Below are 27,432 nucleotides of genomic sequence, written 5' to 3' on the forward strand. Positions count from 1 at the left end.
AATGAATGTGTCATATACCCCAAAGAGTGTAACTAAGTAATTAAGTAAGTACATCAATAAATGTAAATAATTGCCTGGATAAATAATTTCCACAAACAGTATCATTCACATAATATTGATTTAATTATTTACATGTATGTACAGTCGCAGATCACTCAACGAGGCTATGCATTCCACAAGTTCATCGTCCAAGATGAAAAGAAAAAGAATAATCAGACAACAAGACGCAGATTTCAGTTCATTTTCATCGTTGTATCTTTCTAAAACTGTCGTGTAACACACAGTATTGCATATTGAGTTTAGCAGCACAACTCAGGCAAAATGAATACATATCACATTGAAAGACGCATAAACCATAATTGTTCTTTTGTTAAAATACATTTACTCACAATCCCTGAATATGAGTCCGTTTCTGATACAGTCATAAACACTGGTAATTAATGCACATTTACCTCAACAAATCTTTCACAATACTCTCACGTTAAGACGAACAAACGCCAACGAGCGCCTTTACTGCAAAAGCTTGAAGCTACTCGATGTGACAGCACCCGGAGGAATTGTCAACCAGAAGCTGTAAATAATTGCACAATCCTAATCGTGTTATGCGATTGATTGGATCAGAATAGATGCACACAAGTCTACATGGGCACTTTGATACTTTTACACCCAATTAAGGGCCATTTACGCATACTCTCCTCCTGAGGATTCCTCCTCAGAATACGACCGTTGCGCGAAGGTTTCAATGCCATTCTCGTCTAATGTTGTGCACAAACCCTTTCTCTTCTTCTCTCGCTGCTCCATTTTGATCGTGTCGTACAGTCCCGTTGGGCCGTCCTCCAGCAGCATATTTCGCTCGGAGAACGAAGGTTTCATCTGCGTCACGTTCTTCAACAGAAGGAGCGCCGGTGCGTAAAGTACATTGGCGAGGCCCATGCCCAAGTTGAGCTGGACGAAGCCCAGGTCGTGCACTATTTGTCCAGCCGCCACTGGTCCTAGGGCATAGGCCACGCAGTAAGAGATGTCTGCGATGGCATACACGCTGCCATACACTGACACGTGTCGCACATCCACCAGGAAAGCCAGAGTTGGAAGGAGCGCCGTGTCCACGAAGGCGATGCCAAAACAGATTCCGCACAACGGAAGCATGAGCTGACCGAAGGTTTTGCACGCTGGCACGGTGCAGGAGCTTGCACCTATGAACACCATACCAATTGCCCCGTAAAACCACTGCAGATGAGGGTACTTGGCTGCTAATTTGACTGTGAGAAATACGCCTAAAACATGAGGGAAGAAGGCAGGGAACCATGTCATGCCGATCTCCCACTGGCTGGCATGCATGGTTTCCTCCATCCAGTTGGCGATAGTGGGTTCAAGAAAGGCGAGAGGGATGTTACAAATTGTTAAAGCACCAGCCACTACAGCTATATAGGGATCAATCATCAGTTTATGCATGGGGGTGCCCACCGGCATGTTTTCTCTCTCTCGGTTAGAGAAAGGTTTCAGCACAGTCAGGCACAATATACCATCGAGTAGGCAGACGCAGGCCAGAATTAGGAAGGGCACCCGCTTCCCGGCGAACTCGTAGAGGACCCCTCCAAATGGGGGCGCCACGAGACTTCCAAAGGAGATGAAAGCCAAGGCAATGCCCAGTGCTTTGCTCCTCGCTTTCTCCTCCGTGTACCTGTCTGCGATCAGGGCGATCCCCGCGGTGTCGGCGAAAGCCGAGCCGAAGCCCTGCATGCTGCGCGCCAGGAACAGAGTCGCGTAATTTTCAGCGAAGGCAAAAGTAAGAGTGGACAGAAACATGACATTGAGACCAATGAAGAGGGGAATATCATACCCGACCCTATCTATGAACGTGCCGCTTAGAGGGTTCACCAGAAGCTGTAGGATGGCCTTTGAGGCAAAAAGAACACCAATCTGTAGGTCAAAGTTCCCCTTGGTTGTTGTGTGGATGGTGCCGTTAGTGAGGTTGGTGTGCGGTGCAGCGGCTTCGGCACGATCCGCTTCTCTCTGCAGCTCTTCGAGGAAATCGGGTATGATTGGCACAATGACCATGTAAAGCATGTTGTCTAACAAAAGTGCCGTACAGACTATTACAAGAATAATCCGTTTCTGCCGATCTGGGTCTTGGATCACATTGCCGAGTTGTTTAGTTCTTTCACCCATCTGGGACAGTTTGGAGGCGGCGGATTGTGCCAAATTACTAGTTGGTCCCTCGCTGGTCCCTTGCGGCTCCATGATTTGCTCCATTTCTGTCTTAAGTCTTGTCTTTTGAAAAAGAAAATCGGCTTCCCCCAGTTGATTTGTTTACAGGATTGCGCACTCCTGGCACATTTGTTCCGTCTTTAATTCAGTGTTGTTTCCAGCACCGGGATCCCTACTAATGAGCTAGATAACTTCCCTCTGCTTTTCTTCTTCTCTATCCCTCGCGCCTTCCGTCATCGCGCGCACTTTTCCACTCCCGTGACTTGGACTCGTTTTATCCCCGTCGTCCCTAGTTGCTTCATTGTCTCTTACCCCGTCATCCAGGTGACGCGCTGGTCCCGGGCCGCACTCCAAGGTTTGGGGATTCACCTACAACTCACAGTGCCCGCTCCATCAGCGCACTTCGCGGCTTCAGGTCCGTCCTTCTGGTCCCCCCCCTCCCTCGGCTCCCTGACGCGCCCAGCCGTCTCTAGTCACCTGTAACGCTGTGAGCCAAGTCATCATTTCACATCAACCGGATTGGTTTTGTCTGCCGTGGAAGAATCCACACTGCAGTTTGTTGACACCCATACCCTCCTCCCTCCTCCCCCCTTCGCCACTCCGCCCCCCCACACATCCCCTACCACTCCTCTCCACCTCCCATCTCGGCCGAAGGCTGTGACGCACAGTCCTGCTGCTCTCCAGAATATCTTTTATGGTAATTAAATACTAAATCGTGCCGCCCGGTGAGTTGCTTCAAACAAAGCCGATGGCGCTTGCCTCCAAATGATGTTATATTTATCCTCTTTCCACTGTCATTTTATTTATTGATTCTAAAAGTGATATATCCATATAAAATCGCTACAACTCTGGCAATGTCACTCAATAGCATAACGAAACATTTAGTTATAGAACTGGAGCTAAGATGAACCACGGCTAAAATGAGAAGGAAAACATTTCCGATTTCCTTGATATGAACACAATTGATTCAGCACCACACTCCAGCGGACAGTTCCACAGAAGATTCCATTGAAATGAGCTTTAAAATGGTCCAATTGAAATATAATCCTCTGAATCTTCCCTCGTTTCCTTTCTAATTCGACCTCTGGCTGTATTTAGTTTAGTTTGTAAATTATGTTTACAGCAGGGAGTCTAAAAGTCTTTAGCTTCACTGCCCCGCATCCAGGTGGCTGAAGTGTAACTGAGCAAAACACCGACCACCTGATTCCAAATAAGTCTTTAAGTATAACGGACAGGATGTCATCCTCATTATCAGCTACATTTCTACATGATTGGCCCTCGCTGCCATCTTCGCTTTACTTTTCTTTTTTGTAAATGTGTTCAAATTGAGCTTTTAAAATAATCTCGTGAAAGTTTAGTCATTCACGCCTGGTAAACCGCACACTTAAATCTGAAGATAAAGGCATACTAGTACTCTTAAGTATGAACCTAAGAGATGATCTTTATTCTTCCTTTAAACCGACACTAGAGCGCGATGTGCGGACGTTATGTAGCTGGACACTGACACCTTCCGGCAAAGAAGAACATCACGAGCTGTCCTTAATATACACGGTTGAATGGAATTCAACGCCTTCAGATTTGTTTTTCTCTTAATCTAATATTAGTTTCTTTTGAAAACGTTTCGATTGAAGGTTAGTCCGCTGTTGTTTCAACTGCTTCTGCAGCCTACATTAAAATAAGTAAAGCTAAAGACACCTGGGTCAGTTTTATGGTTTTGTTCAGATAGATTACCAGGCAGAGCAGTACGGACATCTTGTCAAGGACGAATTAATTCGTCAAGGAATTCTGTAAACTGGAACAGGAGCCTGCTGCTCCAAATCCCTCTTAAATATCAGATTCTATCTATTCTGAAAATAGAATAAAATCAGCTGATTCGTTACATGCCAATTTGATTGACTCTATTGAAGCATAGAGTTGGAGACAGTCAGACTACTTGTGAATAAAATACTGTTTTCACTAATTAAACAGAGATGTATGTGTTTGCAAATGAACCATTCAGTCTTATTGCTTCTCTAAACAATCACAATGATTTCCCTGTTGTTTTTCTCGTTGGGTGTCATGTTCTCGTTCAGTCAATAGATGTCAGCATATCTCTTTAAATGTTTACTGACACGCAGTTAAATTACATCTTTAGTTGCATTCAACTGTATCTGTTCTTATTTGCCAAAGTGATATAAAAAAGAATAATGTCATCATTAAACTTTTCAATGTTGACATCTAGAGACGCATAGAAAATAATTTCCACTTGTCCAAAAGAAGATGTTGTGTGAGTACATGGTTTACTTCACATTCTGTCATCTTCCTTTCAAAAGGAGCTCTCATATTTTTTAGGTGAGCCCTTTGGTGCCAGTCAGGTTGGGAACCACTGTGCAGAAGGAAAGTAAATACACCAGATTTCCGGCTCAGTTTTTGTGCATTGTCTGTATATATATTACACACTTGTCTTTTTCGGAAACCCGGAAACCCGTACAACCTATGAATTCAGGAAAACTCTGTGGGGGGGCAAATTTCTTGGGTGGGTAATCAAGCCATGTGCAATGGTCTATGATACATATATATGCCGGATAAAATTAGGGGTTCAATGGTCCTAAATTGAATGCAATTCATTTAGATTCAAACCACCAAAGACCCTCTTAGTCTTCAGACAAATCAGAGGAATCCAGCCTTGTTTCAGCTTGTTTCCCTCTGGAAGCTTTGTTTTACGTAGATGCAGTCAGTAAATGTTAGGAATGTTACCAAAAAGGGGTTCAACATTTCTCAGATTTATTTTTAGATGAAATGTTATGTCACATTAGCGGGAGAACAGCTGAGATATTCACATTCATTTTCCTCAGTGAACATACTGTAAACGGAAAGCTCAAGCAGAAACATTAAGGCAGAAAATGTCTATTTCTCTCTGTCTCTCACACACACAAGCATGCTAACTAAGTCTGTTTAGTTACTGGGCCAGTCACCTCTTTTTTGGGGAAAAACTGCTTGACTGCTGTTGAGGGCGGAGTCAGAACTGTCCTCATCACTATATTGGCTATGTTGGGGATTAACATTTTTTGCTATTTTCCCCGTGCTTCTGCTCTGATCTGGTTGGAAAGTAGCTCAGGAGATTCAAGATCAACATGTAATTTTGTGCAGTTGCCAAAGTATTAATTTCTAACAGCCGTACAAATGCCTAAGCCACCACAGCCAAATGTGCACAAAAATAACCCTGTTGGATTACTACAGTATGATGTTCTGTTTAGCAAGCTGAAATCTGTAAATGAATGGAAAGTATTGACAAATAGTGGATACATTGTTGGGGTATTGCTTGGATCTAGTTCAAATTCGGCCCAATAATGCTAGTATTTCACAAATAGAGCTTACTATAGTACGATCTGATGGTATGTAAGCACCATTTAGGCCTTCACATTGAAACTTCCAAAAGAAGTTATACTGATGCAGTAAAGAAAATTGCGTGAACCAAATAAAATACATTTTTGTCATCTTAGAATGTAGAAATTTTACTGTAATAATGCAAAAAACGGCTTCTTTTTGAAAAAAATTAACAAAAAGCCCAATGTTTTAAATGTATCTCCACTTAAAAGTATTTAAACAAATCACTCCAGGCCACACTATAATAGATGATGTCACTACACGTTATACAAATACAAATCAGTTTCTAGTTATGATGTCATTAGTTTCCATTCATTCTCTATATTGTTTGCTTCAATTTGTAAGTTAATAAATATAACAACAATTCTTTAGAAAAAATCTAATGAGATAAAAAGCCCACTCTGAATTCCACCCTTTTATCTGTATATCAGGCAAGATTGAATGAATACATTGAGGTTGATTTGAATCGGTGCAACATGGTTCAACTTGATTTTTATTTTTATTATTTTTAATGCAAATCAAAATTCTGATGTCTTTTTTATATTATATTTTTATATTTCATCACATAGCAGATGCACTGGTGTTTACATATTTTTCAAGTCTGTCCAAATTCTGTTTTCTTGGTCCTTTTATTCATTAACTTGATGCACTTCTCCACTTTCTAGAGCTCATTCCAATTATTTTTCTAAAAGTGTTTTAATATTGTATGTTTCTTAATTGAACTGTCAACTATGTTGCATCGCACCTCTATATGGAATCTTGAAGGTAGGATAATCTCCCTCATTACCAGATGAGTTGTTTTGAATGTTGTTCAATATTAAACTTGTATTTGTTTAGAAGATTTTTGCATGTCCATGTATGAATCACATTGTGTGAAAGATTCGGATTCATTGGAAGAGCAGCTGTGGTCAGCATTAACATTGATTGTGTCCTGTGGCTGCTCAACAAGAGCACGTGTGCGTATGTATGTGTAGTCATATGGGCCCGGGGTTATATAATCAGCTTCACTGGCAGTCACGATTACTAATGCAGTGAAGGAGTGTGTGGTCAATCCGAGGCAGAAGATCACGAGGTGTTGAAATCAATGTGCCATTCCAACAAAGATGGGGATTAAGAGGAAGTGAAAATAATGCCGCTTCTGACTCTGCACAGCAGGGAGACTTAGAGTAAGGCTTGTTGGGAAAACTAAAAGGCTGCGACAGTATTTTCCACGTTTTTGAGCCAAATGTAGCATAAAATGTTAATAATCAATATTGTTCTACAAAAAAACAGAAAAGAACATTTAATTTAAATTTAATTTACGAGCTAGACTAAAATAGACTGTAAATATCACACTAGGCATCAACTGGCTTCTATTTTTGTTGTTGGCGCGTAGTTGTTAACTTTTCCTTCTACCTCATTGCTGATTGGTATAACTTCTTACATTTATGTGGAACATTCCTCACCCACTTTGATTCTTTCTTTCTCCTGCACTCGTGTTCATGTTGCTGTGTAATCCTCTCAAAATGCCCATACGGAAACTTCATTGGTTGACCAGACGTAATCCTTAGTTGAGTCAAAGTACCTGAATATGTTTCATCATAAGAGTGGGGACGCGGGTGGGGGGATGGGGGACTCGACTGTGGTCTGCTGCCAGACATTTGGATTCCAATTTAACATAATCCAGCAGTAATTTGAATAAGGCCAGTGAATAAGGCCGGTACGGTCTAAATATTTATTCTGTAGACGTCATCCATGACGACAAATCATACATACACTAGTAAACTATGAAGAGAGAAAGAGTAGCTTTGAACACAGAAAGGTAATACATTTGATCAATGCATCAGGTATGTGTTTTTCTAATCATGCATTGCATCATGCTCATTGAAACTCTAAAAATAAATTTGTACTGACAGTTGATCATTTTTGCCTGCAGGGCTTGGATCAAAAATAACTTCCACCATCAGATGTCAGCTCTATACGTGCGTCCATATCTGTGATGCTCATGGCATGAAGGGTGTGATAAAAATGTAAAATACTCTGCTCAGGGCAGCGCATCCACCAACAGGGTGAAAGAATGCAGCGACGTGTGCATCTTGTGTTTTACAGAGAACTGTAAAACTCATTGTAACATTACAATGGCGTCTCCGAGCAGTAAAATGGCTGAGTTTCTACTGCTCAGTGCCAGTTACGGGAAGCTGCAAATCAGGTTGAGATAAGAACCCAGGTGAAGATGAGGGTAGCACACACACTGTTCCTTTGTTTGAGCGCCTGTGAGAGCAAGTTAACTCCCTTCTTCAGACACAGCTGCATATGGAAACCTTAAATCTTTCTGCTTTTGCACATCAGGGTCAAATACAGACACTTGAGACACGGGTTTAGCACAATACAAACGTTACAACATATTTTACCATTACATGCATCTCACAAGATTCAAAAACAAAAAAGGCGCAGGGCTGGATTCATCCGCCCTGCTGTGAGGCTTAACAAACATAAACCCTGCACTGCTCCTGTAAGAATGGAAGACACACACACGTACGTACACAGATATACACACAGTTAACTACCTACCAATCCATCTATTCGTGTATCCATCAACATTTTATCATACTTTTAAGAGAATTCCACAACATTGGGAGAGTCTCATGCCTTCCTTCAGATGACTAAACTAGCTGCAATAAATAATGATGTTGCTGATCTTGTCTTGGTTTGCCTCCTATAAATGCGTCAGTACCGCATAATTATGCAACAACCTGCTCCACTGACAGGCGGTCGTCAATTAATCTGCTTAGAAACATCCACTGGGAGCTTGTACTGTGTGCCGGAGGCTCTTCATCGTGCTGCTTGAACGTCTACTTTGATGTAATTGCACTGACACTTATTTGATGGTGAAATGGTGTTTTTAATAGAATAGCATATAGGGTACAAACACATATAATGTATTGTCACTTTAACATCCAAGCATAGTGTAAAAGTAAAAGCACTCCATATGCAGAAAAATCCATCAGAGAATATAATTCAAATGATACTTTTAACAAATAAATAAATGCGGGTAATTAATAAGGACCATTATTTTTCTTAGCAATGGTGAGTCACATGTGTTGGATAGATTTCGTTTTTTTTGGACAGTGAATGATGAACATTCCGGACAGTTTTCCTCATTTATTAATTAAATTCATTTATTAATGAATCATAATATGGAAACCAATTTTGCTATTTTTAACTATATATTGGAAATATCCGAAAGGTTTGTTAGAGCATCTTAGAGAAACACATTCCAGTCTGGCACCAAGACTGATCCTGCGTCAGTTGATAATTGTATTATTGTTGATATTATTCTATTCTTATATACTAAAACAATATGCATAGATAACACCATGAGAGAAGACTGCTTGGTTTTCAGAAGTACACTGTAACAATATTGATTATATGATAACCAGTATGTCATTGTGTGCTGTATATTGCTGTTGTTGGTCTATTCATTTCAAAGAATGTATGTAAGAATGTAATGCAGTTTATTCAATATTTGCCATGTAGATTTTCGTCTTTATTTCGTATGCAAATCCGCAGGCCAGAAGCATGTCCAGCTAAGCTACAGCCAGGGACTAATCTCTAACTTGTCGTGGAGGCTGTGTGTTGAAGAATGGTCGCCTTGTTGTAGGGGATTAGTGCAGTTCTGCTCTGGATATAGAGGCCGTTCACAATCGCAGAGAGCATGACGAAAGTGGCGTGCACACACTTTCGTCGACAGGCGCCATAAACAAGGAAGGACACCGTACCAACAATTAGAGGTCAAGCATCCCAAAAGTGTGACATGGATCTTCTCTTCTCTATCTATTTGTTTGAAATTATATTTTTTCTAAGATCACATAGAATATTTGAACATCATTAATATCCAACAAACAACAACAGAGAAACTCTGTGTTTGTTACTGAAATAGCCAAATCCGATGTATTTTTGTTGCAATTACGTGAATGAAATACTGCTTCACTTAGAAGTCAGAACAATGCTGGGCATTGGCAATTTTGCACACTTTTTAGCAGTTTGAAAGCTACAAGTCATATTACAATGTTTTTTTGCTTGTTTTTTCACAACATGCCAATTCCTATTTGTGGTTGACGAAACTCTTGACGGAAAACAACTGCAGGAACAAAGAACAACAAATTCCTGAAGAACATTTACAAGGTACAAAGGCCACAACACACAACAGGTGACAGAAACACAATGACAGTTAGTGTTGGTAATTATTGAATTCCCAGTTTATTTAGACTTGTTCTCAATTTGAGGCACATCAATCTTCTCCCCAGTGAGGAGCTGCCAGATGCCTCCTCTGTAGTTCTCGTTTCCCAAAGCATAGAGGAAGACATTGAAGGTGGGAGAGGTCTTTGCCAATATGGGAGCCATCTGCAGAGACACAGGCGCCATTACGACATCGCCGTTAATGCTTAAAAGACCACAACAAGCGGATTATCGTAAAAACGCACTGAATTATTGTGCAGGCTTTTTGTGTGCATGTTGCCCGTACCATCCTGAGCTTGGGTGAGACAAGGGTGGCGTTCTCCACGGCGGCGTAGAAAGCCAGGATGCCATAAGGTCCCCAGCAGAACAGCATAGCCTTAAGAGGAGTGTTGGGGTTGAACTACAGAGGGCGACGAGAAGGGAGAAGGGGGCACAAAACATGAGGGGGTTAATATGCCTTTGGTCATGGGGTTCAGTCCCACGGCCGGGATAATGTCTGAGAGAATAACTATGCCTGTTGTTAAGCCCATTCATGCTCCACAATAAACACGTTGGGAGTAGAGGGGCAGTTTGTTGTAACGCAGAGTGGGCATTATCCTTAGTGTGAGCTTCCTTGTTAAATAGCGTTGAAGTTTGGAAAAACATATATATAAAAAATCAAATACACCATCTGATCATATATTAGGTGTCTGCTTCTTTCAAATCTGCATTAAAGCTATATGAAGGTTAAACTAAGAACTGGTCAATCTACAAATTCCTGCTTTTATGGCTGCACTTCATGAAATAGAATTAGTTTAGATCTCTTCAATCAATCTGGACAACTGCATCTCTCCGGGTTTTTATGTCAGGATATATTGTGCGAGTACACATTACAATACCATTGCTCTGGTGGTGAGCGTGGTCTCGCTACTCTGCAGCCATTGTGCGTGTAATGAGAGTGTCTCCGGCCAACTGGGATGACTGTGAGTAATTGGGCTTACGCAACATAAAGTGAGCCAACCTGATTCAGCCCCCCGAGGAACTCATCTGCTGAACTCCCCTTTCACAGATACATTGTTCCTCTCACCACACACCAGCTACTGTCCGCATTCCCAACGGGAGCACACGGCCTTCCCTCTGGGCATTGACCCACATACGTCACAGCCTGCATGCTCCCCATACACTTTCAGTTTCCTCGGTCCAAATGAGGATCATGTGAGGAAGTAGTGATGACAGGAAGATATCATATAGATGCCAATAAAAGAAGGATTTCTATCATTTTTTAACCCTAAATTGCAGTGATGAATGAGATAAATGAGTTAATGTCCTAATATCACACTGTTGAAATATACAAAAAAACATCCAGTGTTGCTGTGTGTGAGTGCTGTGCAGTGTGTACTTAAGTAAAATAGTGTAGGATCGGGATAACTTAAGATAAAACACATTGAAGAAAAAGGGAAAGCTACAAATCTTCACATTTGTGAAGCTGAGACCACGACATTTATTTGCATTAAATAATTACTATTATTAAGTATAATAATTATAGTTATATTAAACGTTTTTTTCTACTAATCATGTCGATTGCACTCATATTTTGTTGGATCGTTTAATTTACAAGACATTAAAAAAATAGAAATGAAGAATGGCATGAGAGGAAAAACACTCAAGTCAAGTACCTCGACCTAAATCCCAAATTGGGTGAAAACATATTAAATTATAACTGACCTCAAAGCAGGAACACTCTTATTGTGGATTGCATATTTGTGAGGATTTCTGCATTAGCAATAATTTCCCAACTAACAACTGCCAACAGACATTTCTAAACTCCAACAAGCATGTGATTCAGTTTGATTTTCAAGTAATTGGAGCAAAACCAAGTCTGTATTTCTGTGTGTTGGTAAACCTTTGTAAAGTCTGTTGTTGGAGTTGCTGGATTTTGTATATTTAAAAAATAAATAACCTACCCTTGGGTTTCCAGTCTTCTTGAATTTCTGCGCAATGGACTGGTAAGAGGACATGACAACAAACACCTGGATGGCCATGTTGAAGATGGCCATGGGGATCAAGTAGGACACATAGTTTCTGCAGAGAAAGAAATCCACATACTGCTGTAAAATCACTACCACCCAATCCCAACGGGGGCTAGAGAATGCAGGTACATCAAAGCGTACCCTGGCAGTATTGTGAAGAGCGTATGTGTGTGTGTGTGTGTGCACGGTACCTGTCTCCCTTGGTGTAGTCCAGAGTGCAGCAGGTCCTGAGGGGCTCGTAGTCGTACTCTCCCCAGCCGATGAGGGGCATGGCCGACCAGAAGGCAGTGAAGAGCCAGACGAATACAGCCAGGGTGATGGCGCTGCTCCACTGCAGCTTTGTCCCTGATGAAAGCAAGTTCAACATGTCCATCCAAACTACTGTCAACACCTCAGAGAAAGGCCACACGATAGCAGAAGCGTGTTTTGGAAATAATCACACCACAGTGGCTAGCTGTCTTATAAGCACAGCGAAATAGTGTGAACTGCAGGTCAATTGTTCTTCCCCATGTATATATAGTAATAGAGGTTAAAAATAGCAATGCAGCTTAATTTGTTCTCACTATGAGAAGAAATGGTCTCTTCATTCAAGCCTTCAAAGTTACAGTTTCAGCACCAAAAAAACACAACATAGAAACACGTTTGTTTACTTCAGGGGATATGTGTTAATTATTACATTTAAAGACAACAGGCCACTTGTTCACCTTCTGCTTAATTTGATTGAGTGTCTTGTGTGTGTGTTTATTTATATACATGTATGTATGTATGTGTGTGTGTGTGTGTGTGTGTGTGTGCCAAGCCTCAATGGGGTAGAGACATTACAATACATTTGGTCGTATAACTGTGCCTTTCACTGGGACTTACTGGTGCAGTACTGGTGGTATCTGTCCCAGGCGATGGCAGCTATGAAGTGGATGCTGGCGAGAGCTGTCACGAATCCCTGGAAACCATGAGTCTGGCATCCGTCAGAGCCATAAGGCCAGTACCTTTGAGACAGACAGCCGCACGCCCCACGTCATAATTACAGTATAGGCGTTATAGACGTATATTGACTGCTCCCCCTCCCCTTCACAACAGTGATCGTCCCTCTCGGTATTAATCACACAGCTCCGTGTGCATTATTCATCTCGGGAACAGGTAGTGTTTGCTCCATGCATTTGCCCTGATATGCGTTATTTACGGATGGTTTGGTTACATCACTGACCTCAGGAAGCTGGAGAAGGCAGCGATGGTGGCGTTCATAGAGATGCCGATGTCAGCAACCGCTAAACTGAACACTAGGAAATTGCTGGGGGTCCTCAGCTCTCTCACTTTGAGGAAAGCGGCAATGGTCACCGCGTTTAAGAGGATGCCCAGCAGACCTTGTGGGTGGGAAACAGGAATAAACAATCGCGCATGGAGGAAATATGCGCGGCGGTGAATGGAAACCAGGGCGCGCGGCAACGCTTATTGCGTCACACGCGGCACCCGAGATATCTCATAAACACGCTCCTTTCAAACATCGCAGCCAGCGTAGTTTGTTTACGGCTTGCATGCTATTGCCATTTGCACGCTCCTGCCCCCTCCTGCCCCCCCCACCCCGCACGGTGTCAGTGGCCGGGGTGGCGTCAGGTCCCGCCCGGGAGGTTAACGTTACTCCGACCGGGTGCAGCGCGCCCTCGTATCCGCGCAGTGTTTCTGGCCGACGTCCAGCACAGAAGAGAGACACTCACCCTCCACCAGCAGACACGATCCCAACGAGAACACATCGAAGTCGGTGAAGCCGTCGGGTAAGGGGTACGACGAGACCATCCTGAAGTCCAATTGATGCAAACAAAGTGCAGCCGTCACAGACTTTTCTCTTCCTCCCGACCCGATCGTTTACGGTGTGCCTCGGCGTGGCTGAGGGAGACCGCTTTTAAAGGGGCATTTCACGTGAAAAGCATGCACTTTATTATGTAAAGCCCTCACACCCACCGCCGCCCCAATCCGCGCAGGAATGTCTTAATGAACGTAACCGCGCAAACCGCAACAGTTAATGCGCATTTAGCCGCCGCAACAGTTAAGCCCTCAATTAGTTGCACAACAAGCCTTTTGTGTCTCTGCGTCCCGGAGAGGATGCAGCCGCCTCCAATGTCAGAGGACGGGAGACGACGCGTTTGATGCAGCTCACTGCTGCGAGTCGCTTTAAGGAGACACAACAAGTGTCTGCAGAGCTCCAGCCGCCTGTCAATCACAGCTACACTGAAGACGAAGCCAATTATTCTTGGATGCCAAAGTCTGTGCATGAATGTATGTCTGTCTGTCTGTATGTACAGACACATACACAAACATGTTGTACCTGTATGTGAATAATAATAAAGACAGGAAGCAACATTTTCAGCCTTCCAGCCCATCCATCCATTGTGGTTACAGTTTATATTAAAATAAAACGCTTCAATTCATTACAGCAACCCGTCCCATTCGCTGATTAATGACACAACGGGATTATTGTGACACTACAGAGGATCAATGTGAGTACTGTTGATCTTTATCTTTTTTTAATCCTGCGTCCCATATGGCTCTGTTTTGACTCCCTGGATGAGAAACCGAGCACTTGTTTTGAGGACTTTTTGAGGATTTTTCCTTCTTTCTATACAAAACTTTTGATAGAAGCACTGACCTCATATGGCATATGCCTGGAATGACAGAGGACACAACTTTTAGTAATGCAGACCATATGTGTCGAACTAAACTGGACAGTCTTGAGTTTTCTATAAGAGATACACGTGTTGCACAGTGAAAGAATGTGTTCCAATTAAGCGTTAGGAGTTCAAATCCGGTCGTCACCTCCATCCTTCAATGTATTCGTCATGTTTCCATTGCGAGATCATTTGCAGCTTTTCATGCCATGGGGTTAGAGGGGACACAAGCCTATCATTGTGCTGCCGAAGTCTCTCTCAATCTATAAGATTAGGGATTATGAGATCAGAAATCTTGAGAAATATAGGTTAAAAAAGAAGTGGGAAAAGTACTTCATAATACGGTTGGCCAATGGTGAAGATCCATTACATGTAACATTTGAACAATTTGTTTTGTATATACATTGTTGCACACACTCCAAACCATAAAAAATATCACTGTGCCCCTTGGTGGACCTAAACATGAGATTAAGTGTGCTGTTGTCACTTTTTTTTACTCCAAATCTGTACAATCGTCACACTGAAGATAAATGAACGTTTTCTTAACAAGAAATACGGCCACAAATAAATTTATACGTCACGTCTACTGGGTAATACAATTCAAAGAGGCAGCTTGGGTTGCCTGAAATGAGATTAACTTGCAGTGGAATATGGAATGTATACGGTCCTCAACATGAGGAAACATGCTCAAAACCTCTGGAGCCTCAGGAGAGAGCTGCAATGTTGTGAAAAAATACTGAACAAACGATTCAAAGGGATTTTAAAAGAAAAGAGCAATAACTCAAATAAAGGGCAAATAATATTTGTTGCACATGAATCAGTAACTGTCATTGTGTCATTGTTACTATTAATCTATCATTAGGTTTTATTAGTCTCTATGAAACGTTTTTGTTGACTTGGCAATATGTTTGAAAGGGAGTCAGATGTTTGATTCTTTGTCGAAATACATTGAAGAGTGTTTTGTGCATTTCGTCATCCCTTCAGGCAAGAGTCGGCACACTTTGCAGCATCAGCCAACACTAAACTCCTTACTCTTTGAAACACACATGAGAACACAAGGAACAGGTGCGAAATAACTCAGGAGTTTACCAACATTGTAAAATAAAAACTCTAGAATTGGAAGTATTTTACTTTTGTATTAGACTCAAAATGAGGTGAGATCCAAAGTCTCTTTTGCCAAACTTATTCATTTACTTATTTCACTTGTTTTCTTTATTTTAATGAATTACGTTGGTTCATCAAACTAATTTGCTGATGAATAGACTATAAATAAATAAATTCCATAAATAAATGGGATGGTGCTGTTGGTGGCAAACATGGTATAAACATTGTCTGCAATCATTGTATTCATTCTCACAATTATCTTGTTAGTTTCCAACTGTGGGATCATTTCTTTTCTCTGACCTTCCACAGCAATGTGTATTAATATTATTGTTTAGTGTACATCAAAATCTCAATTCCTGCATTCCAACAACTGTGGCTGTATATATTTGTATCACAAAACAACTTGGATGAAGGGGCCACCTTGTGGTGGAATGTAGCGCGGTCTATTTACAGATTAACAGTCACGGCAGGCTTCATATGAACAAGCTACATTTGAGGGACAGAAAAAAAAATCCAAACATCCCAGTGGATTATGACCATTTCGGAAGTGTTTTTCTGTGATAATAAATAGGGACGTCTCTGTGCAGCCTATCGGATTGCGCGATGCAATACGCATCCAAATGAAAAGAACGCCAGTCCTTTCGCTAATCCTTGTCTATCCTTTTTATCTCGGGACTCATAGCAGTCCGATCACTATGGGACAGCGAAGCGGTGGGACAAAGCAATGCGGCTGATATTCCTGTAAATGAGAGACAAAAAATCAAGTCTGTTTGACTTCAGTGGGCGCGAACCGGGCGCATGTAGCCAAGCTGCGTATGCGTGAAAGTGGGCCAAAATGTTCCTCGTCCTGCTCCTGGGGCTCTACGCGGCTACAGGTGAACTTTTCTCCCCGGTGAACTCGTGTCCGTCACAGTGCAGCTGTTTTTACCACAACTTGAGTGATGGATCAAAGGCCAGGTAAGGATGATGTCCAAATTAACAGTACTTGATATACAAACACACTATAAAGTGCTCTGGAAGACTCGCATCTTTGGAGAAGGTAATATCGAGCTGTCATATGAGGACAGATGTTTGCATTGAGGTGAACACGTGTACAAAAGATAATTCAACGGTCGAATTGGACGTAATGCTAGATTATCTCTCAACCTCACCATCTGTGCGATTTATACAACTTTGGATGTTGAAATGGATTGGGGAAAAACTATATACATTTAGTATGCTTCTGAATTTACTAAATACGTTTGCATCCCCTAGACTTCAAAACCTCCATCTCACATTTAATGCTAATATGTAATGAATTGTTGTATTCATCATTTACTCTGTTAAAATGTCCTCATGCGTAATGTGGGTCGGATCATTTCGAGGGGAACAAACATTCTCCCATAATGTCTTCCTCCTATAGGAGCGTGATTTGCAATGATCCCGAGATATCTGTGGTGCCTGTCGGGTTTCCCTTTGACACGTCCAAGCTGCGCATCGAGAAGACGGCCATCCAGCGGATACCGAGCGAAGCCTTCAACTACCTCTCCAATCTCGAATTCCTGTGGATGTCTTTCAACACCCTGTCCGCCTTGAGCCCGGACAGTTTCCGGGAACTGCTTAACCTGGAAGAGCTTCGTCTGGACGGGAATGCCCTCACCGCCTTTCCCTGGGAATGTCTCATGGATATGCCCAGTCTCAGACTTCTCGACTTGCACAACAATCAGCTCCCCTCGCTGCCAGCGGAGGCCACGACTTACATCAAAAACCTCACCTACTTGGATCTGTCTAGCAACAGCTTGCTGACCCTGCCGACGGAGGTGCTGTCCACCTGGCTGGCGGTGAAACCTGTCCAAGGTCCAGAGAGCTCCAAGCTGATACTTGGTAAATCACATGAAACTTCACTCGTGGTTGCTTCAGTTTAAAATATCGACCGCGCGCTGGCAAATGCTGTGCGTAAAAGGATCGTTAATTTGGCAAAAAAGCAGGGTTGTTGAACAGCAGCATGCACACATAATTTAATGTACGTCAAGGGGTGGTCGGTAGAATTAAATTAGTATCTGTAGAGGTAATTGATTTGAAAAACGATATTGCCAATAATTAGCATTTAAACAAGTAACGCCGTATTTAATGCATATTTAGCTTCTACAAGCCATATATACTCAGTAAATAAATACATTGCAATATAGTCCAGTATTTTAAGAAGATATGGTAAGTCTTTATTATTGTGTTTTTCAATAGCTAATGTTCATGCTTATTTCATATCCATCTGTGTGTGAAATACAAAATTTATTTTAAATTTTCCCTTTTTTGTGTTCAACCCATTTTCATACATAGAACAGTGGACAGCTGTTCCATGGTCAGCTCTTAAGGAAAGGAGGGTGAAATGCCAGCAAGATATGACCTTGAACACCATTTCGCCACCACTACCATCCTTCTACTCCTCCTCCTCCTCATCATCATCGTCATCGTCATTGCCGTAGTCATGGTCATGATGTAGTTTGTGAATTAAATGTTAATCCTCTTACGGGATTAGCGTCCTAACATCCACACCGGCCATCTGCAGCCTGTTCTATCACTTTGCACACAGCTGGACGCTCATCTTCTTCTGTAACCTCACATTTAGGTCTCCACGACAACCCCTGGGTGTGCGACTGCCGGCTGTACGACCTGGTCCAGTTCCAGAAGTCTCCGACTTTTTCAGTTGCGTTTATTGACACGAGGCTGAGGTGTTCAGAACCGGAAAGTGTATCAGGGGTGCTGTTCACAGACGCAGAGCTGCGGCGCTGTCAGCTCCCACGTATTCACACAGCCGTGGCTCGAGTTCGGAGCGCTGTTGGGAACAACGTGCTGCTCCGCTGTGGCACCATTGGAGTCCCGATCCCGGACCTGTCGTGGCGCAAGGCAGATGGGCAACTCCTTAATGGAACAGGTGAGTCTTTCACTGTCCCTTGTGACTGAGATGAGATGCAGTCGCTGATAATCAAACAGAGAGCTACCAGTGGAGTTAGTGAGGTTGTAAGTCTGACTGACAGCTATGTCTACAGCAATGAGTTACGTAACACTGCTGATGATCATTGCAACATTTTGTAATCACCCGTTTGGTGTGTTTTTGCACATCAATGACATTAATTAATTAATTTTCTCACACATTGCCTTTTTGTAACCGTTGTGTAACAACCATATTCTTGCCTCTCTGCCATCGTAGTCCAGCAGGAAACATCAAAGGAGGGAATCACCTGGTCCATCCTCCGTGTCCCGGCTGTGTCCTACCAGGACTCAGGGAAATACATCTGCAAGGCCACTAACTACGCTGGGAACGCTGAAGCTGTCATTTCTCTCATTGTCTCTAACTCACCAAAATCAGAGGGGAACCAAACAAGCAACGACAAGAAAGCCAAAGTCAAGAAACCCAACCCGGTGGGGAAAGCGGCCTACCAGGAGAAACTGGTGGCCCGATATGTGGTTCCAACCTCCACCCCTCCATCACTCTCAGCCCTGGATCCAGGCCTTCCACCTGATCTCGTCGCTGACCCTCGACCAGCCAGTTACAGCCTAGCTGACAGAGCCACCCCAGGGCCCGCCGCCCCTTCCAACCCAGAGGCACTGCTGGATCTGGAGAAGACTAATCTGAGCAACCTGGCGGCCAACACGTCATCGCTGCAGCAGGACCCGGACCGGTTGGTCCGCTCAGTAAAGGTTGTGGGGGACACGGACGATACAATTTATTTGAACTGGAGAGCCCCCAAGGCCAAGAACACGACAGCATTTAGTGTGCTGTACGCCGTGTTTGGAGAACGGGACATGAGAAAGATCAATGTTGGGGCAGGACAGAACCGCGTTACCATCAACGGGCTGGTGCCCAGGACCAAGTACATTGCCTGTGTGTGTGTGAGGGGGCTGATCCCCAAGAAAGAGCAGTGCGTCATATTTTCCACTGATGAAGCAGCCAGCGCGACCGGAACCCAGAGGTTGATTAATGTGATTGTGATCACCGTGGCCTGTATCATCGCGGTCCCGCTTACTGTCATCGTGTGCTGTGGGGCTCTGAAGAGACGCATTCAGAAGTACTGGGGAAAGAAATCCAAGGATATCCAAGATTCCTATGTGACCTTTGAAACGCTGTCACCTGCCACGAAGGCCAAAGGGCTCGAGGGGGAGTATCTGAACAGACAGAACCCAGAGGAGTCCAACAGGCTGCTGTCGGCTCGCTCCAGCTTGGACTCTGAGGCAACAGCTAAGATAGAGGGACAGCCTAACGAGTACTTCTGCTGACATCATGCTCCAGCTCCGGCTCCTACTGCACGCCATCTTCCTCGCACGCACCCGCATCCACGTCCCATTCAGACCGCTAATACCCATTCACATCCCCATCACCGCCCCCAACTCCATCCACACCCGTTTCCCCATCACTGCCCGTGCTCGCACTCCCGGCAATATCCTGACTTCAGTCCCCCCCCCACGCGCTCTCGTACGCCCACACCATGGGATTCCCCCCCACCCGTGCCCCCTCGCTGGATCATGCCACCAACTCCACCGCCACAAAGAACCAACTTCTATCAAAGGACTTTTGCACGCTGCACTATAATGGAAATATCAGTTTAGAGGAATATTTAACAAGATAATTAAACTTTTTGTCAGACATTTGTAGAGTGACATGTGTGTTCTTACAGAAAAAGTGGCGCTCACTTCTCTGACATACATATATGTATCCATGGATTATGAGTAAGACAACTTGAGTACACGCATATGTCAGTACAAATGTTTGATCACTAAGCCTTTAAGAAAAACAATATGTCTAAAAGGTGAAAGAGCAAAGCAATTGTGGTGAACGGTTTTTCATCTCACTTGAGTGCATCAGCGAAGAAACCTCTGCAACCTGATGGTAGATTCTATTGTATATTTCATTGATGTATGTGTATGAGTTGTATATATTTATCAGATGATGTACACTTACATATACAGTAAAGTCTGTGCCTCTGTATATATCTGTCATATGTTCCCAGAGAAGATATACACATAGGCATGGTTCAACACTCTGGTGTATGGAGGAAAGCTGGAGCTGGAGAGAAGTACAGAAAGGACTGAACTATGAAACAAGTTAAATAAGGTGGAAATGATGATAAATGAAATGTTAATAGATTTCTATTCCCTGCAGTGAGACACAAATGCTAAAATATCTTTATGTACCTGTTTTGTGCAACCAACATTACCCTATTACATGTAGATCGATTCATTCCAATGATATTATTTCAATAGTTGAATAAACTTTTATATACAAATCCAGTTAGCGGTGCTTTGTCTTCTTATGGCTCTACTTGTTTCATCACATCTGATTGAGAGATTTTTATTTGAAAATGGAGCTACAGACTATACTATTTATTAAGAAATACTAAAGGAATAGCTTTATTATTGCTAAGGAAAAAATATGCAATCATTTATATACGGTCCTGACCAGAAAATGTTTGCTTCTCAGTTTGGAAATAAACTTCATAGAATGAGTTTTCTCTTTGATTGAACAGTTATTCTTTGGGAAAAAATGCAGAGAATCTGGACCAAAATGAATTCATCAACATCATCATATTTATATTTCATATTTACGTTTATTATTACAAATTGGAAAACTTTTTTTTATTAATGAAATATAAGTGCTCAATGAGTTTATGTGTATGATCATTGACAATCAAGATTGATTTAGTAACATAGAGGGTCAGACCTGCTCCCACTGTCTTGGTGTTAATCATGCGTGTCTCTCCCAAGAATTAGATGCCACTTGTTCAGTACTCAGTACGTCAGGGATTAGGCTTAACAAGCTTCACTCGTCTGCGGCACTCGACATGTCCTGAGCACGAATGTAGCCCGTCCATTTTATGAAATTTCGCGGACTATGGACATAATTTGTAACCTGCTAGTTATTGCTTTGCTTAACATCCAGTCCTTTGAAACGTATCCTCAATGTTTACGTGGGTGCAGCTGCGTAGAAGACCGCCATGGAAGGTAAGATCTGATAAGCTTCATCATGGCAGGCGTATTTTTAACCATTTAACTGTGACAGTGGGGGGAGGAAGGGCGGTGGGTGGAATGTGAATCAGGAAATATATTTACATTTAAATGTTGTCCACAAAGTTGTGGCCCAAATATGTTTAAAAAGCATCAGGCTACACAGCAACAAAACGTTCTTCATTTTAATCGTAGGTCGCTCATTTGCATGGAGGAGAGTGCGTTTGGGGCCATACCAGGGAACCTCCCAGATGATTTGAACAAAATACGAATAGAAAAATCTCACTTCACTGAGATACCCAGGGGGGCGTTCTCACAGACGCCCGCCTTGGAAAACCTGTGGTTGAACTTCAATGATATTACATTGATCAACTCAAAGGGCCTGCAGGGTTTGAGGAACTTAACCGAGCTCCGCCTGCAAGGGAACAAGCTCCGCTCAGTGCCATGGACAGCGTTCGAAGACACGCCGGCCCTGAAGATCCTGGACCTGAAGCACAATCAGCTGGACGTCCTTCCGGAGCATGCCTTAAAATTTTTGCCAGATCTGACTTACTTGGACTTATCCTTCAATCGGCTTACAGTCATATCTAAGGAGGTTTTCCAAAATTGGCCGCTCTACCAAAAACTCCAGAACACGGAGGAGCGGGAGGGGCCCGCTTTCGGGCCGAACGTCGTCCTGGCGCTCCACGACAACGCGTGGGTCTGCGACTGCCGCCTGAAAGGCTTCGTGGAGTTCATCAGGTCCCTGAGCCCCCCTATTATACTGATGAACTCCTACTTGACCTGCTCCGGGCCGGACTTCAGGGAAGGCAAGTTCTTCCACGAGGTAGAGCTGCAGGCGTGCGTGAAGCCTGTGGTCAACACCCCGTCACCCAACATCAGCCTGCCTCTGGGCGCAAACCTCACCCTGCGCTGCTTCGCTAAGGCCCAGCCAAACCCTGCGGTGTGGTGGACATATGGTCTGAAGATAATCAAAGGATTTCGTGGTAAGAGTGTGATGTCCACGGCATGTCACACACATACACACACACACACACACGGAGTGAAATCTTGTGGTAAATTAGATACTTAAACACATTTTAATCGCAGACTTTATACCCCCTCTTTAAAACGAGAGAGAAAGAGATCAAAATCTGGATATTGGCCCACCACGATAATCACCACTGATTCTCTCAATCTGCACACCATCAGAGTTGATTAAGAGTGTGGGAGATTATGTGGCAGTAGAGCCGATACCTAATGTCCGCCATGTTGGGCTATACGGTTTAATTAAGTAAAAAATCAACGTCAGCAGACTTAATATTTAGAGTGCAGTGCTACTGCAGATCCCAACTGTACTCTGAACAGTTTAGCATGAATAAATAACTGCGACTAGTCTCCCTGTTTTCACTACCAACGTCTCTGCTGCTAACAGTCATCCACTTGACAAGATTCTTTGGGTCGAGGAACTGCAAACAAATTTTTACGCTGATTTAAGAACCAAATAAAAGTCTGATACCATTTTTTAAATGTATTTACATCAGATTTAAATCAACTGTAACACTGCAAAAAAAAATGCTGAGATACTTTGCTTACGTTATATTTTATGGGCCCTGTAACTGTTATACCCAAATTACCAAAAATACCTACCCAAAATACCTTATTTTATAATAAATGGAATATCTTAAGGTTCTGGACTGAAAACACAGCAATTTGTTCACCTCAGATTTACACAAACGGATTGTTAGATCCAGCTATTTCAGTACAACCATGTTTATTGTATCCCTGTCTTTAGCGGTCACATTGTTTTTGGGCCCAGGTGGTTTAATTCCCCCCCCAATGTTTTGACATTATTTCTGTTCAAACTGAACTGTAAGGAAAGATTCAATTCGCCAATTTAGTTTTCCCAAACTGAGTTTTACTGTTTAATCCTGCATGGCCATTCAAATAAAAATGCACATCCCTGTTTTCCTCCCAGAGTCCCAGGAAAGGGTGGATGATAACACCATCAGATCCCTGCTGGAGATTCCCTCTCTGCGTGCTACTGACCGTGGCGTCTACACCTGCACTGCCGTCAACTTCATTGGAAACTCTTCTGTCAGCGTCCTGCTGGACGTCAACTCGCCTGACGGCTCCCAGTCATCAGTCCTCTCTGACAAACCGGCTGCACCTGCTGCCAGTGATGAAAACGTCTACATAAGCATCCGCATTGCCAAACAGACAGTGCGTGGTATCACCATTGAGTGGCACGCCGCTTTGGAACGCCCCACAGAAACCTGGTTTACCATCCACTTTGGCAGCGCGGGCAATGATAAAAAAGAGACGATCTTCATCGGCCCTGGGATTAACTCTTACTCCGTCTCTGATTTGATGCCTGCTACCAAATATGAAATGTGTGTAACCCTTAAAAACCAGGCGCCGCATAATGGCCAGTGCATCGTGTTCGTAACAGGAAGTGACATCACAGAGATGGAACAGAGGGAGAAGCTGATACACATCGTGGTTATAGTTTTAGCCATGGTGTTGGCAGTCCCTATTGGCATGTATGCCTGCACCACCGACACTAAGTGTGCCTGCCTGGAGGGCATCATTGAGTCCTGGAAGAACCGGCGGAGAGAGAGGAACTCACCGGGGATGGAGCGGGAGAGGCAGGGCACCTTCGACAGCCTGCAGGCGGCCAGCGACGAGGGGCTGGTTAACAAAGATTCCAGTGAAGACAGGAAGGTGAGGAGAAGGTCGGAAGACAGACAGCATAAAGGCAAAGCCGACCACGGCAGACAAACAGCTGAACTGTACTAAAATTACTATATGTCAAGCCAACAGGGGACAACATGAAACTGACCCTGTAAAACACCAATGTCTCAATCACAATATTTTTGTCAAATATAGATCTAGTGTATGAGATGATTTTTAATACAGCTACAACATTTAGAAGAATGATATCTTTGTCTTTCCTGGTTTTAATTTCATCTCTCCCTCTGTTCTAGGCTGCGGAATTTGTTGCAAAGATGTGAACGATGACCGTTATGTCAAGAGTGTAATTCAAGGATTAGCACATGGTTGCAGTTTTTTATGTTTGTCTTGTTATTATATAATTAAATTTAAATCATCAAACGTTCAAATTGTTGCTTTATACAGTATAATACCTCTATGATTGATTGAAATGAAGGAGCGCTGATGAGTTCATATTTTCTATGCACCTACTATTTCAGTAGGAGGTGCATGCGTTATCTTTAGGTTAATCTATATTATTTCATGTATTTATCTATGGAATGAAATTGGTTGAAATGTCTGTACCTGTGTATCAGCATATCTGCATGCATACAAATCATGTAACACATTTCTGAATAAATAGATTACATTTTTTAAATTCAAAAGTAAATTCTTTTCTATCTGCAAAGGCATAACAAATATTTTTATAGTAGTAAAAAGGTTGAGTTACTAGTACAGTTTTTTTTGTTAATATAAGGGGGTGCATTTATCAAGTTTGGGCTGACACGTCAATCTGTTTGAGGGTGTTTAAAAAAAAAGGTTAAAACTCAATTAATCAACTCAAATTAAGAGTTATCTGTTATGGAAAAGGAGCATCAAATAAATCTTCCTCCTCTTTTTCAGACTGCGATTGTTATTTATTTTGATAATTCCTATTTAGGAGAATTTGTGTTTATTTTATTGGTTATTATTGTTTTCAGGTTTTGTTTAACTTTAACAACATTTTGGTAATCAATGACCAATGTACAGGTGAGTTGTTGGGCAGTATTACAATATTAACTGATAAAAATGAGACAACTAAAAACGTGTCAGCAACACATGTTGTATAATAAATATAGTATTTCCAACTGTATCATCGGCCCATTGGTGGCCCCTTTGACACAAGCTGAACTCTGGGTAACGATACACCTGCATCCTGTTTCAGACCCTGAAACCTCTAACACAAAGTTGCTAATTGGCTGACTGGTTCTACTTGTGTTTGATTTGTTGTCACCTCGTGTTTCTATATAGGACCCTGATTAAGGATTTAAGACATGCTCGACAAACTGTGAACTTCACTCAGAGGCTCAAACCCCAGTATGTGTGTTTAATTTACACTAAGTCACAGTGCTAAGCTTACTCAGGATACTTGAATTAAATTCATCCTTAACACAAGGAATCTTGCGAGGACCAAATCACTGTCAACGCTGTGATTCTGATGATTAGTTACCTCTGAAAGCACTGAAGTGATTTGATGAAGTAGTAATTATAAAAACAACCTGTTACTTTAAAGTTTCATTAACATATGTTTAATCCTCTCCGCGTCACTGCACACATACTGTACGTCACAATTCCTCGTCTTCCACGAACACAACACACAGGGGCCGTGGACCGACCGGGACAGATGGCACATCGGATATGCCTCGACCAATGGCATTGTTCATTTGACATTAATACCCAAACACTGGCATCCTCTCCGATATCCCCTGAGGCCACTGTCACTTCATGATCAGATCACACAACCCCCTCCTCCGGCTCCGTAGGCCGTCCGCTGTGATGCAAGCAGTTCATCTGTGCTCGGGCCCCGTCGGCTGCCGGCTTTTAAAACGACTGGCTGAGATTGGCGGCTCTCATTATCTGGAGCACGGTCGCATCTGGATTCTTGCTTGTACAGGCTTGTTTATACAGTATGATTGGCGGGAGGGAGATTGATGCTGCTTTTTGTTGTAATCCCTATGTACAGCGTATGACACAAGACTGCGGATTCAGTAGACATCAAATGTCCGTCATCCTGACACGGTACACACATAAATTATAATTGGATTGATATTATGGTTTCCCTAATGTTGCTGACACAGTGTATTATTTTAACACAACCCCACGTAAAAGCTGCTGATGTGGTTAGCAATATCAAGATTTACTTTAATGCTGTACACATGTTGTCGTGCTTAGTTTCCATGTCCAGAAAAGCAAATGTTTTATTTACTTTTTACTGTAAAAACTGTTTCCAATACATACCCGGGGTTTGAACCCTGTATATAGTCGTCATTCATTCATCCATTCAAGCATCAATGCTCTTTGCAACTCTAACTCTGTAATCCTCTATCAAACAGCCCAGTAATCCTGGCTGCCTCTTACATGGCATAATGCATGATCATTTGGGCTGCTCCTCATATTCCCTCATTTCATTTGAGAGCATTAACAGCTCGCAAAACTGAAAACTTTGTCTGTTTATATGTGCGACTAGTTTGACCTCAAATTTAGGGTTCGGTTCCTCAAGAATCTTTCACACTGTAGTGACCTGGAAAACCCCCCAACACAATACACATTTGTATCTATTATCTGAGTTTTGGAACATTTTTTAAAAACAAGGAAAGTAAGAAATCCCTAAGCTCAGCTGGTTCAAAGCAAGTCACACACATCCTGTCAGTCCAATCTAAATCACGGCAGATGGACTTCTGTGTTTTTGCCAACGATGCAATATTGTACAAAGATGAACAAATTGGTCCTTGGATTAGAGAGGGTAATCTGCAAATTCCATGTTTTATATAACTTTGAACCAGTGTGCATGTTTGCTCATGATGTCTACACAAATACCCTGTGAGTAGTTCAGTGTAACTTCATAATTGGTTGTGCTCACATTGATATTGGAGCTAAGTAGAGCATAAGCACTTTTCAGAACATCTGATCAGCAGCAGTAAACTTAATATTTTTTATTACGGTTCATGAATCTTATTCGAGTGCTCAACATTTGCGTACTTCTGTTGTACATGACAATTCAGTCAAGGTGAACAATTTGATTCAGCAAAAGTCATTAGTCATTGCCATTTTTGTGTGAAGATTTGGGAAACGTGATCTAAAATCTTTATCTTTAAGAAAAGGTGTGGCAGCAGCTTCTCTTTGTTTTCCAGAAGGCGGCAGTAGAGAATATTTACAAG

The 27,432-nt window shown here is 42.6% G+C and overlaps 4 protein-coding genes across 5 annotated transcripts; 2 read left to right on the plus strand and 2 right to left on the minus strand.

Moving 5' to 3' along the window:
• Positions 1-104: 104 nt before the first annotated feature.
• Positions 105-2,753, minus strand: slc18a3a (solute carrier family 18 member 3a). The gene has a single exon (XM_040179266.2). It carries the CDS (start codon positions 2,251-2,253, stop codon positions 682-684), a length of 1,572 nt encoding a protein of 523 aa, XP_040035200.1. The 5' UTR covers positions 2,254-2,753; the 3' UTR covers positions 105-681.
• A 7,035-nt stretch (positions 2,754-9,788) lies between these two features.
• rgra (retinal G protein coupled receptor a) lies at positions 9,789-13,957 on the minus strand. Its single transcript, XM_040179086.2, has 7 exons — positions 13,514-13,957; positions 13,006-13,162; positions 12,666-12,787; positions 11,993-12,146; positions 11,736-11,853; positions 10,079-10,192; positions 9,789-9,957 (listed from the first exon to the last, which is right to left on the minus strand). Exons 1-7 carry the CDS (start codon positions 13,590-13,592, stop codon positions 9,814-9,816), a joined length of 888 nt encoding a protein of 295 aa, XP_040035020.1. The 5' UTR covers positions 13,593-13,957; the 3' UTR covers positions 9,789-9,813.
• Positions 13,958-16,014: 2,057 nt separating this feature from the next.
• Positions 16,015-20,830, plus strand: lrit1a (leucine-rich repeat, immunoglobulin-like and transmembrane domains 1a). Its single transcript, XM_040179085.2, has 4 exons — positions 16,015-16,522; positions 16,968-17,428; positions 18,171-18,476; positions 18,753-20,830. Exons 1-4 carry the CDS (start codon positions 16,401-16,403, stop codon positions 19,817-19,819), a joined length of 1,956 nt encoding a protein of 651 aa, XP_040035019.1. The 5' UTR covers positions 16,015-16,400; the 3' UTR covers positions 19,820-20,830.
• Positions 20,831-21,333: 503 nt separating this feature from the next.
• On the plus strand, positions 21,334-25,137 carry lrit2 (leucine-rich repeat, immunoglobulin-like and transmembrane domains 2). 2 transcript variants are annotated; one of them, XM_040177678.2, is made up of 4 exons: positions 21,334-21,541; positions 21,740-22,530; positions 23,502-24,247; positions 24,511-25,137. In XM_040177678.2, exons 1-4 carry the CDS (start codon positions 21,432-21,434, stop codon positions 24,535-24,537), a joined length of 1,674 nt encoding a protein of 557 aa, XP_040033612.1. In that variant the 5' UTR covers positions 21,334-21,431; the 3' UTR covers positions 24,538-25,137. The 2 variants fall into 2 exon arrangements, with proteins under 2 accessions (XP_040033612.1, XP_040033611.1); XM_040177677.2 differs by lacking the exon at positions 24,511-25,137 and having other exon boundaries at positions 21,351-21,541; positions 23,502-24,453.
• The last annotated feature ends 2,295 nt before the right edge of the window (positions 25,138-27,432 follow it).

This window comes from Gasterosteus aculeatus, chromosome 6, assembly GCF_964276395.1.
Source record: "Gasterosteus aculeatus chromosome 6, fGasAcu3.hap1.1, whole genome shotgun sequence".
Classification (NCBI taxonomy): Eukaryota; Metazoa; Chordata; class Actinopteri; order Perciformes; family Gasterosteidae; genus Gasterosteus; species Gasterosteus aculeatus.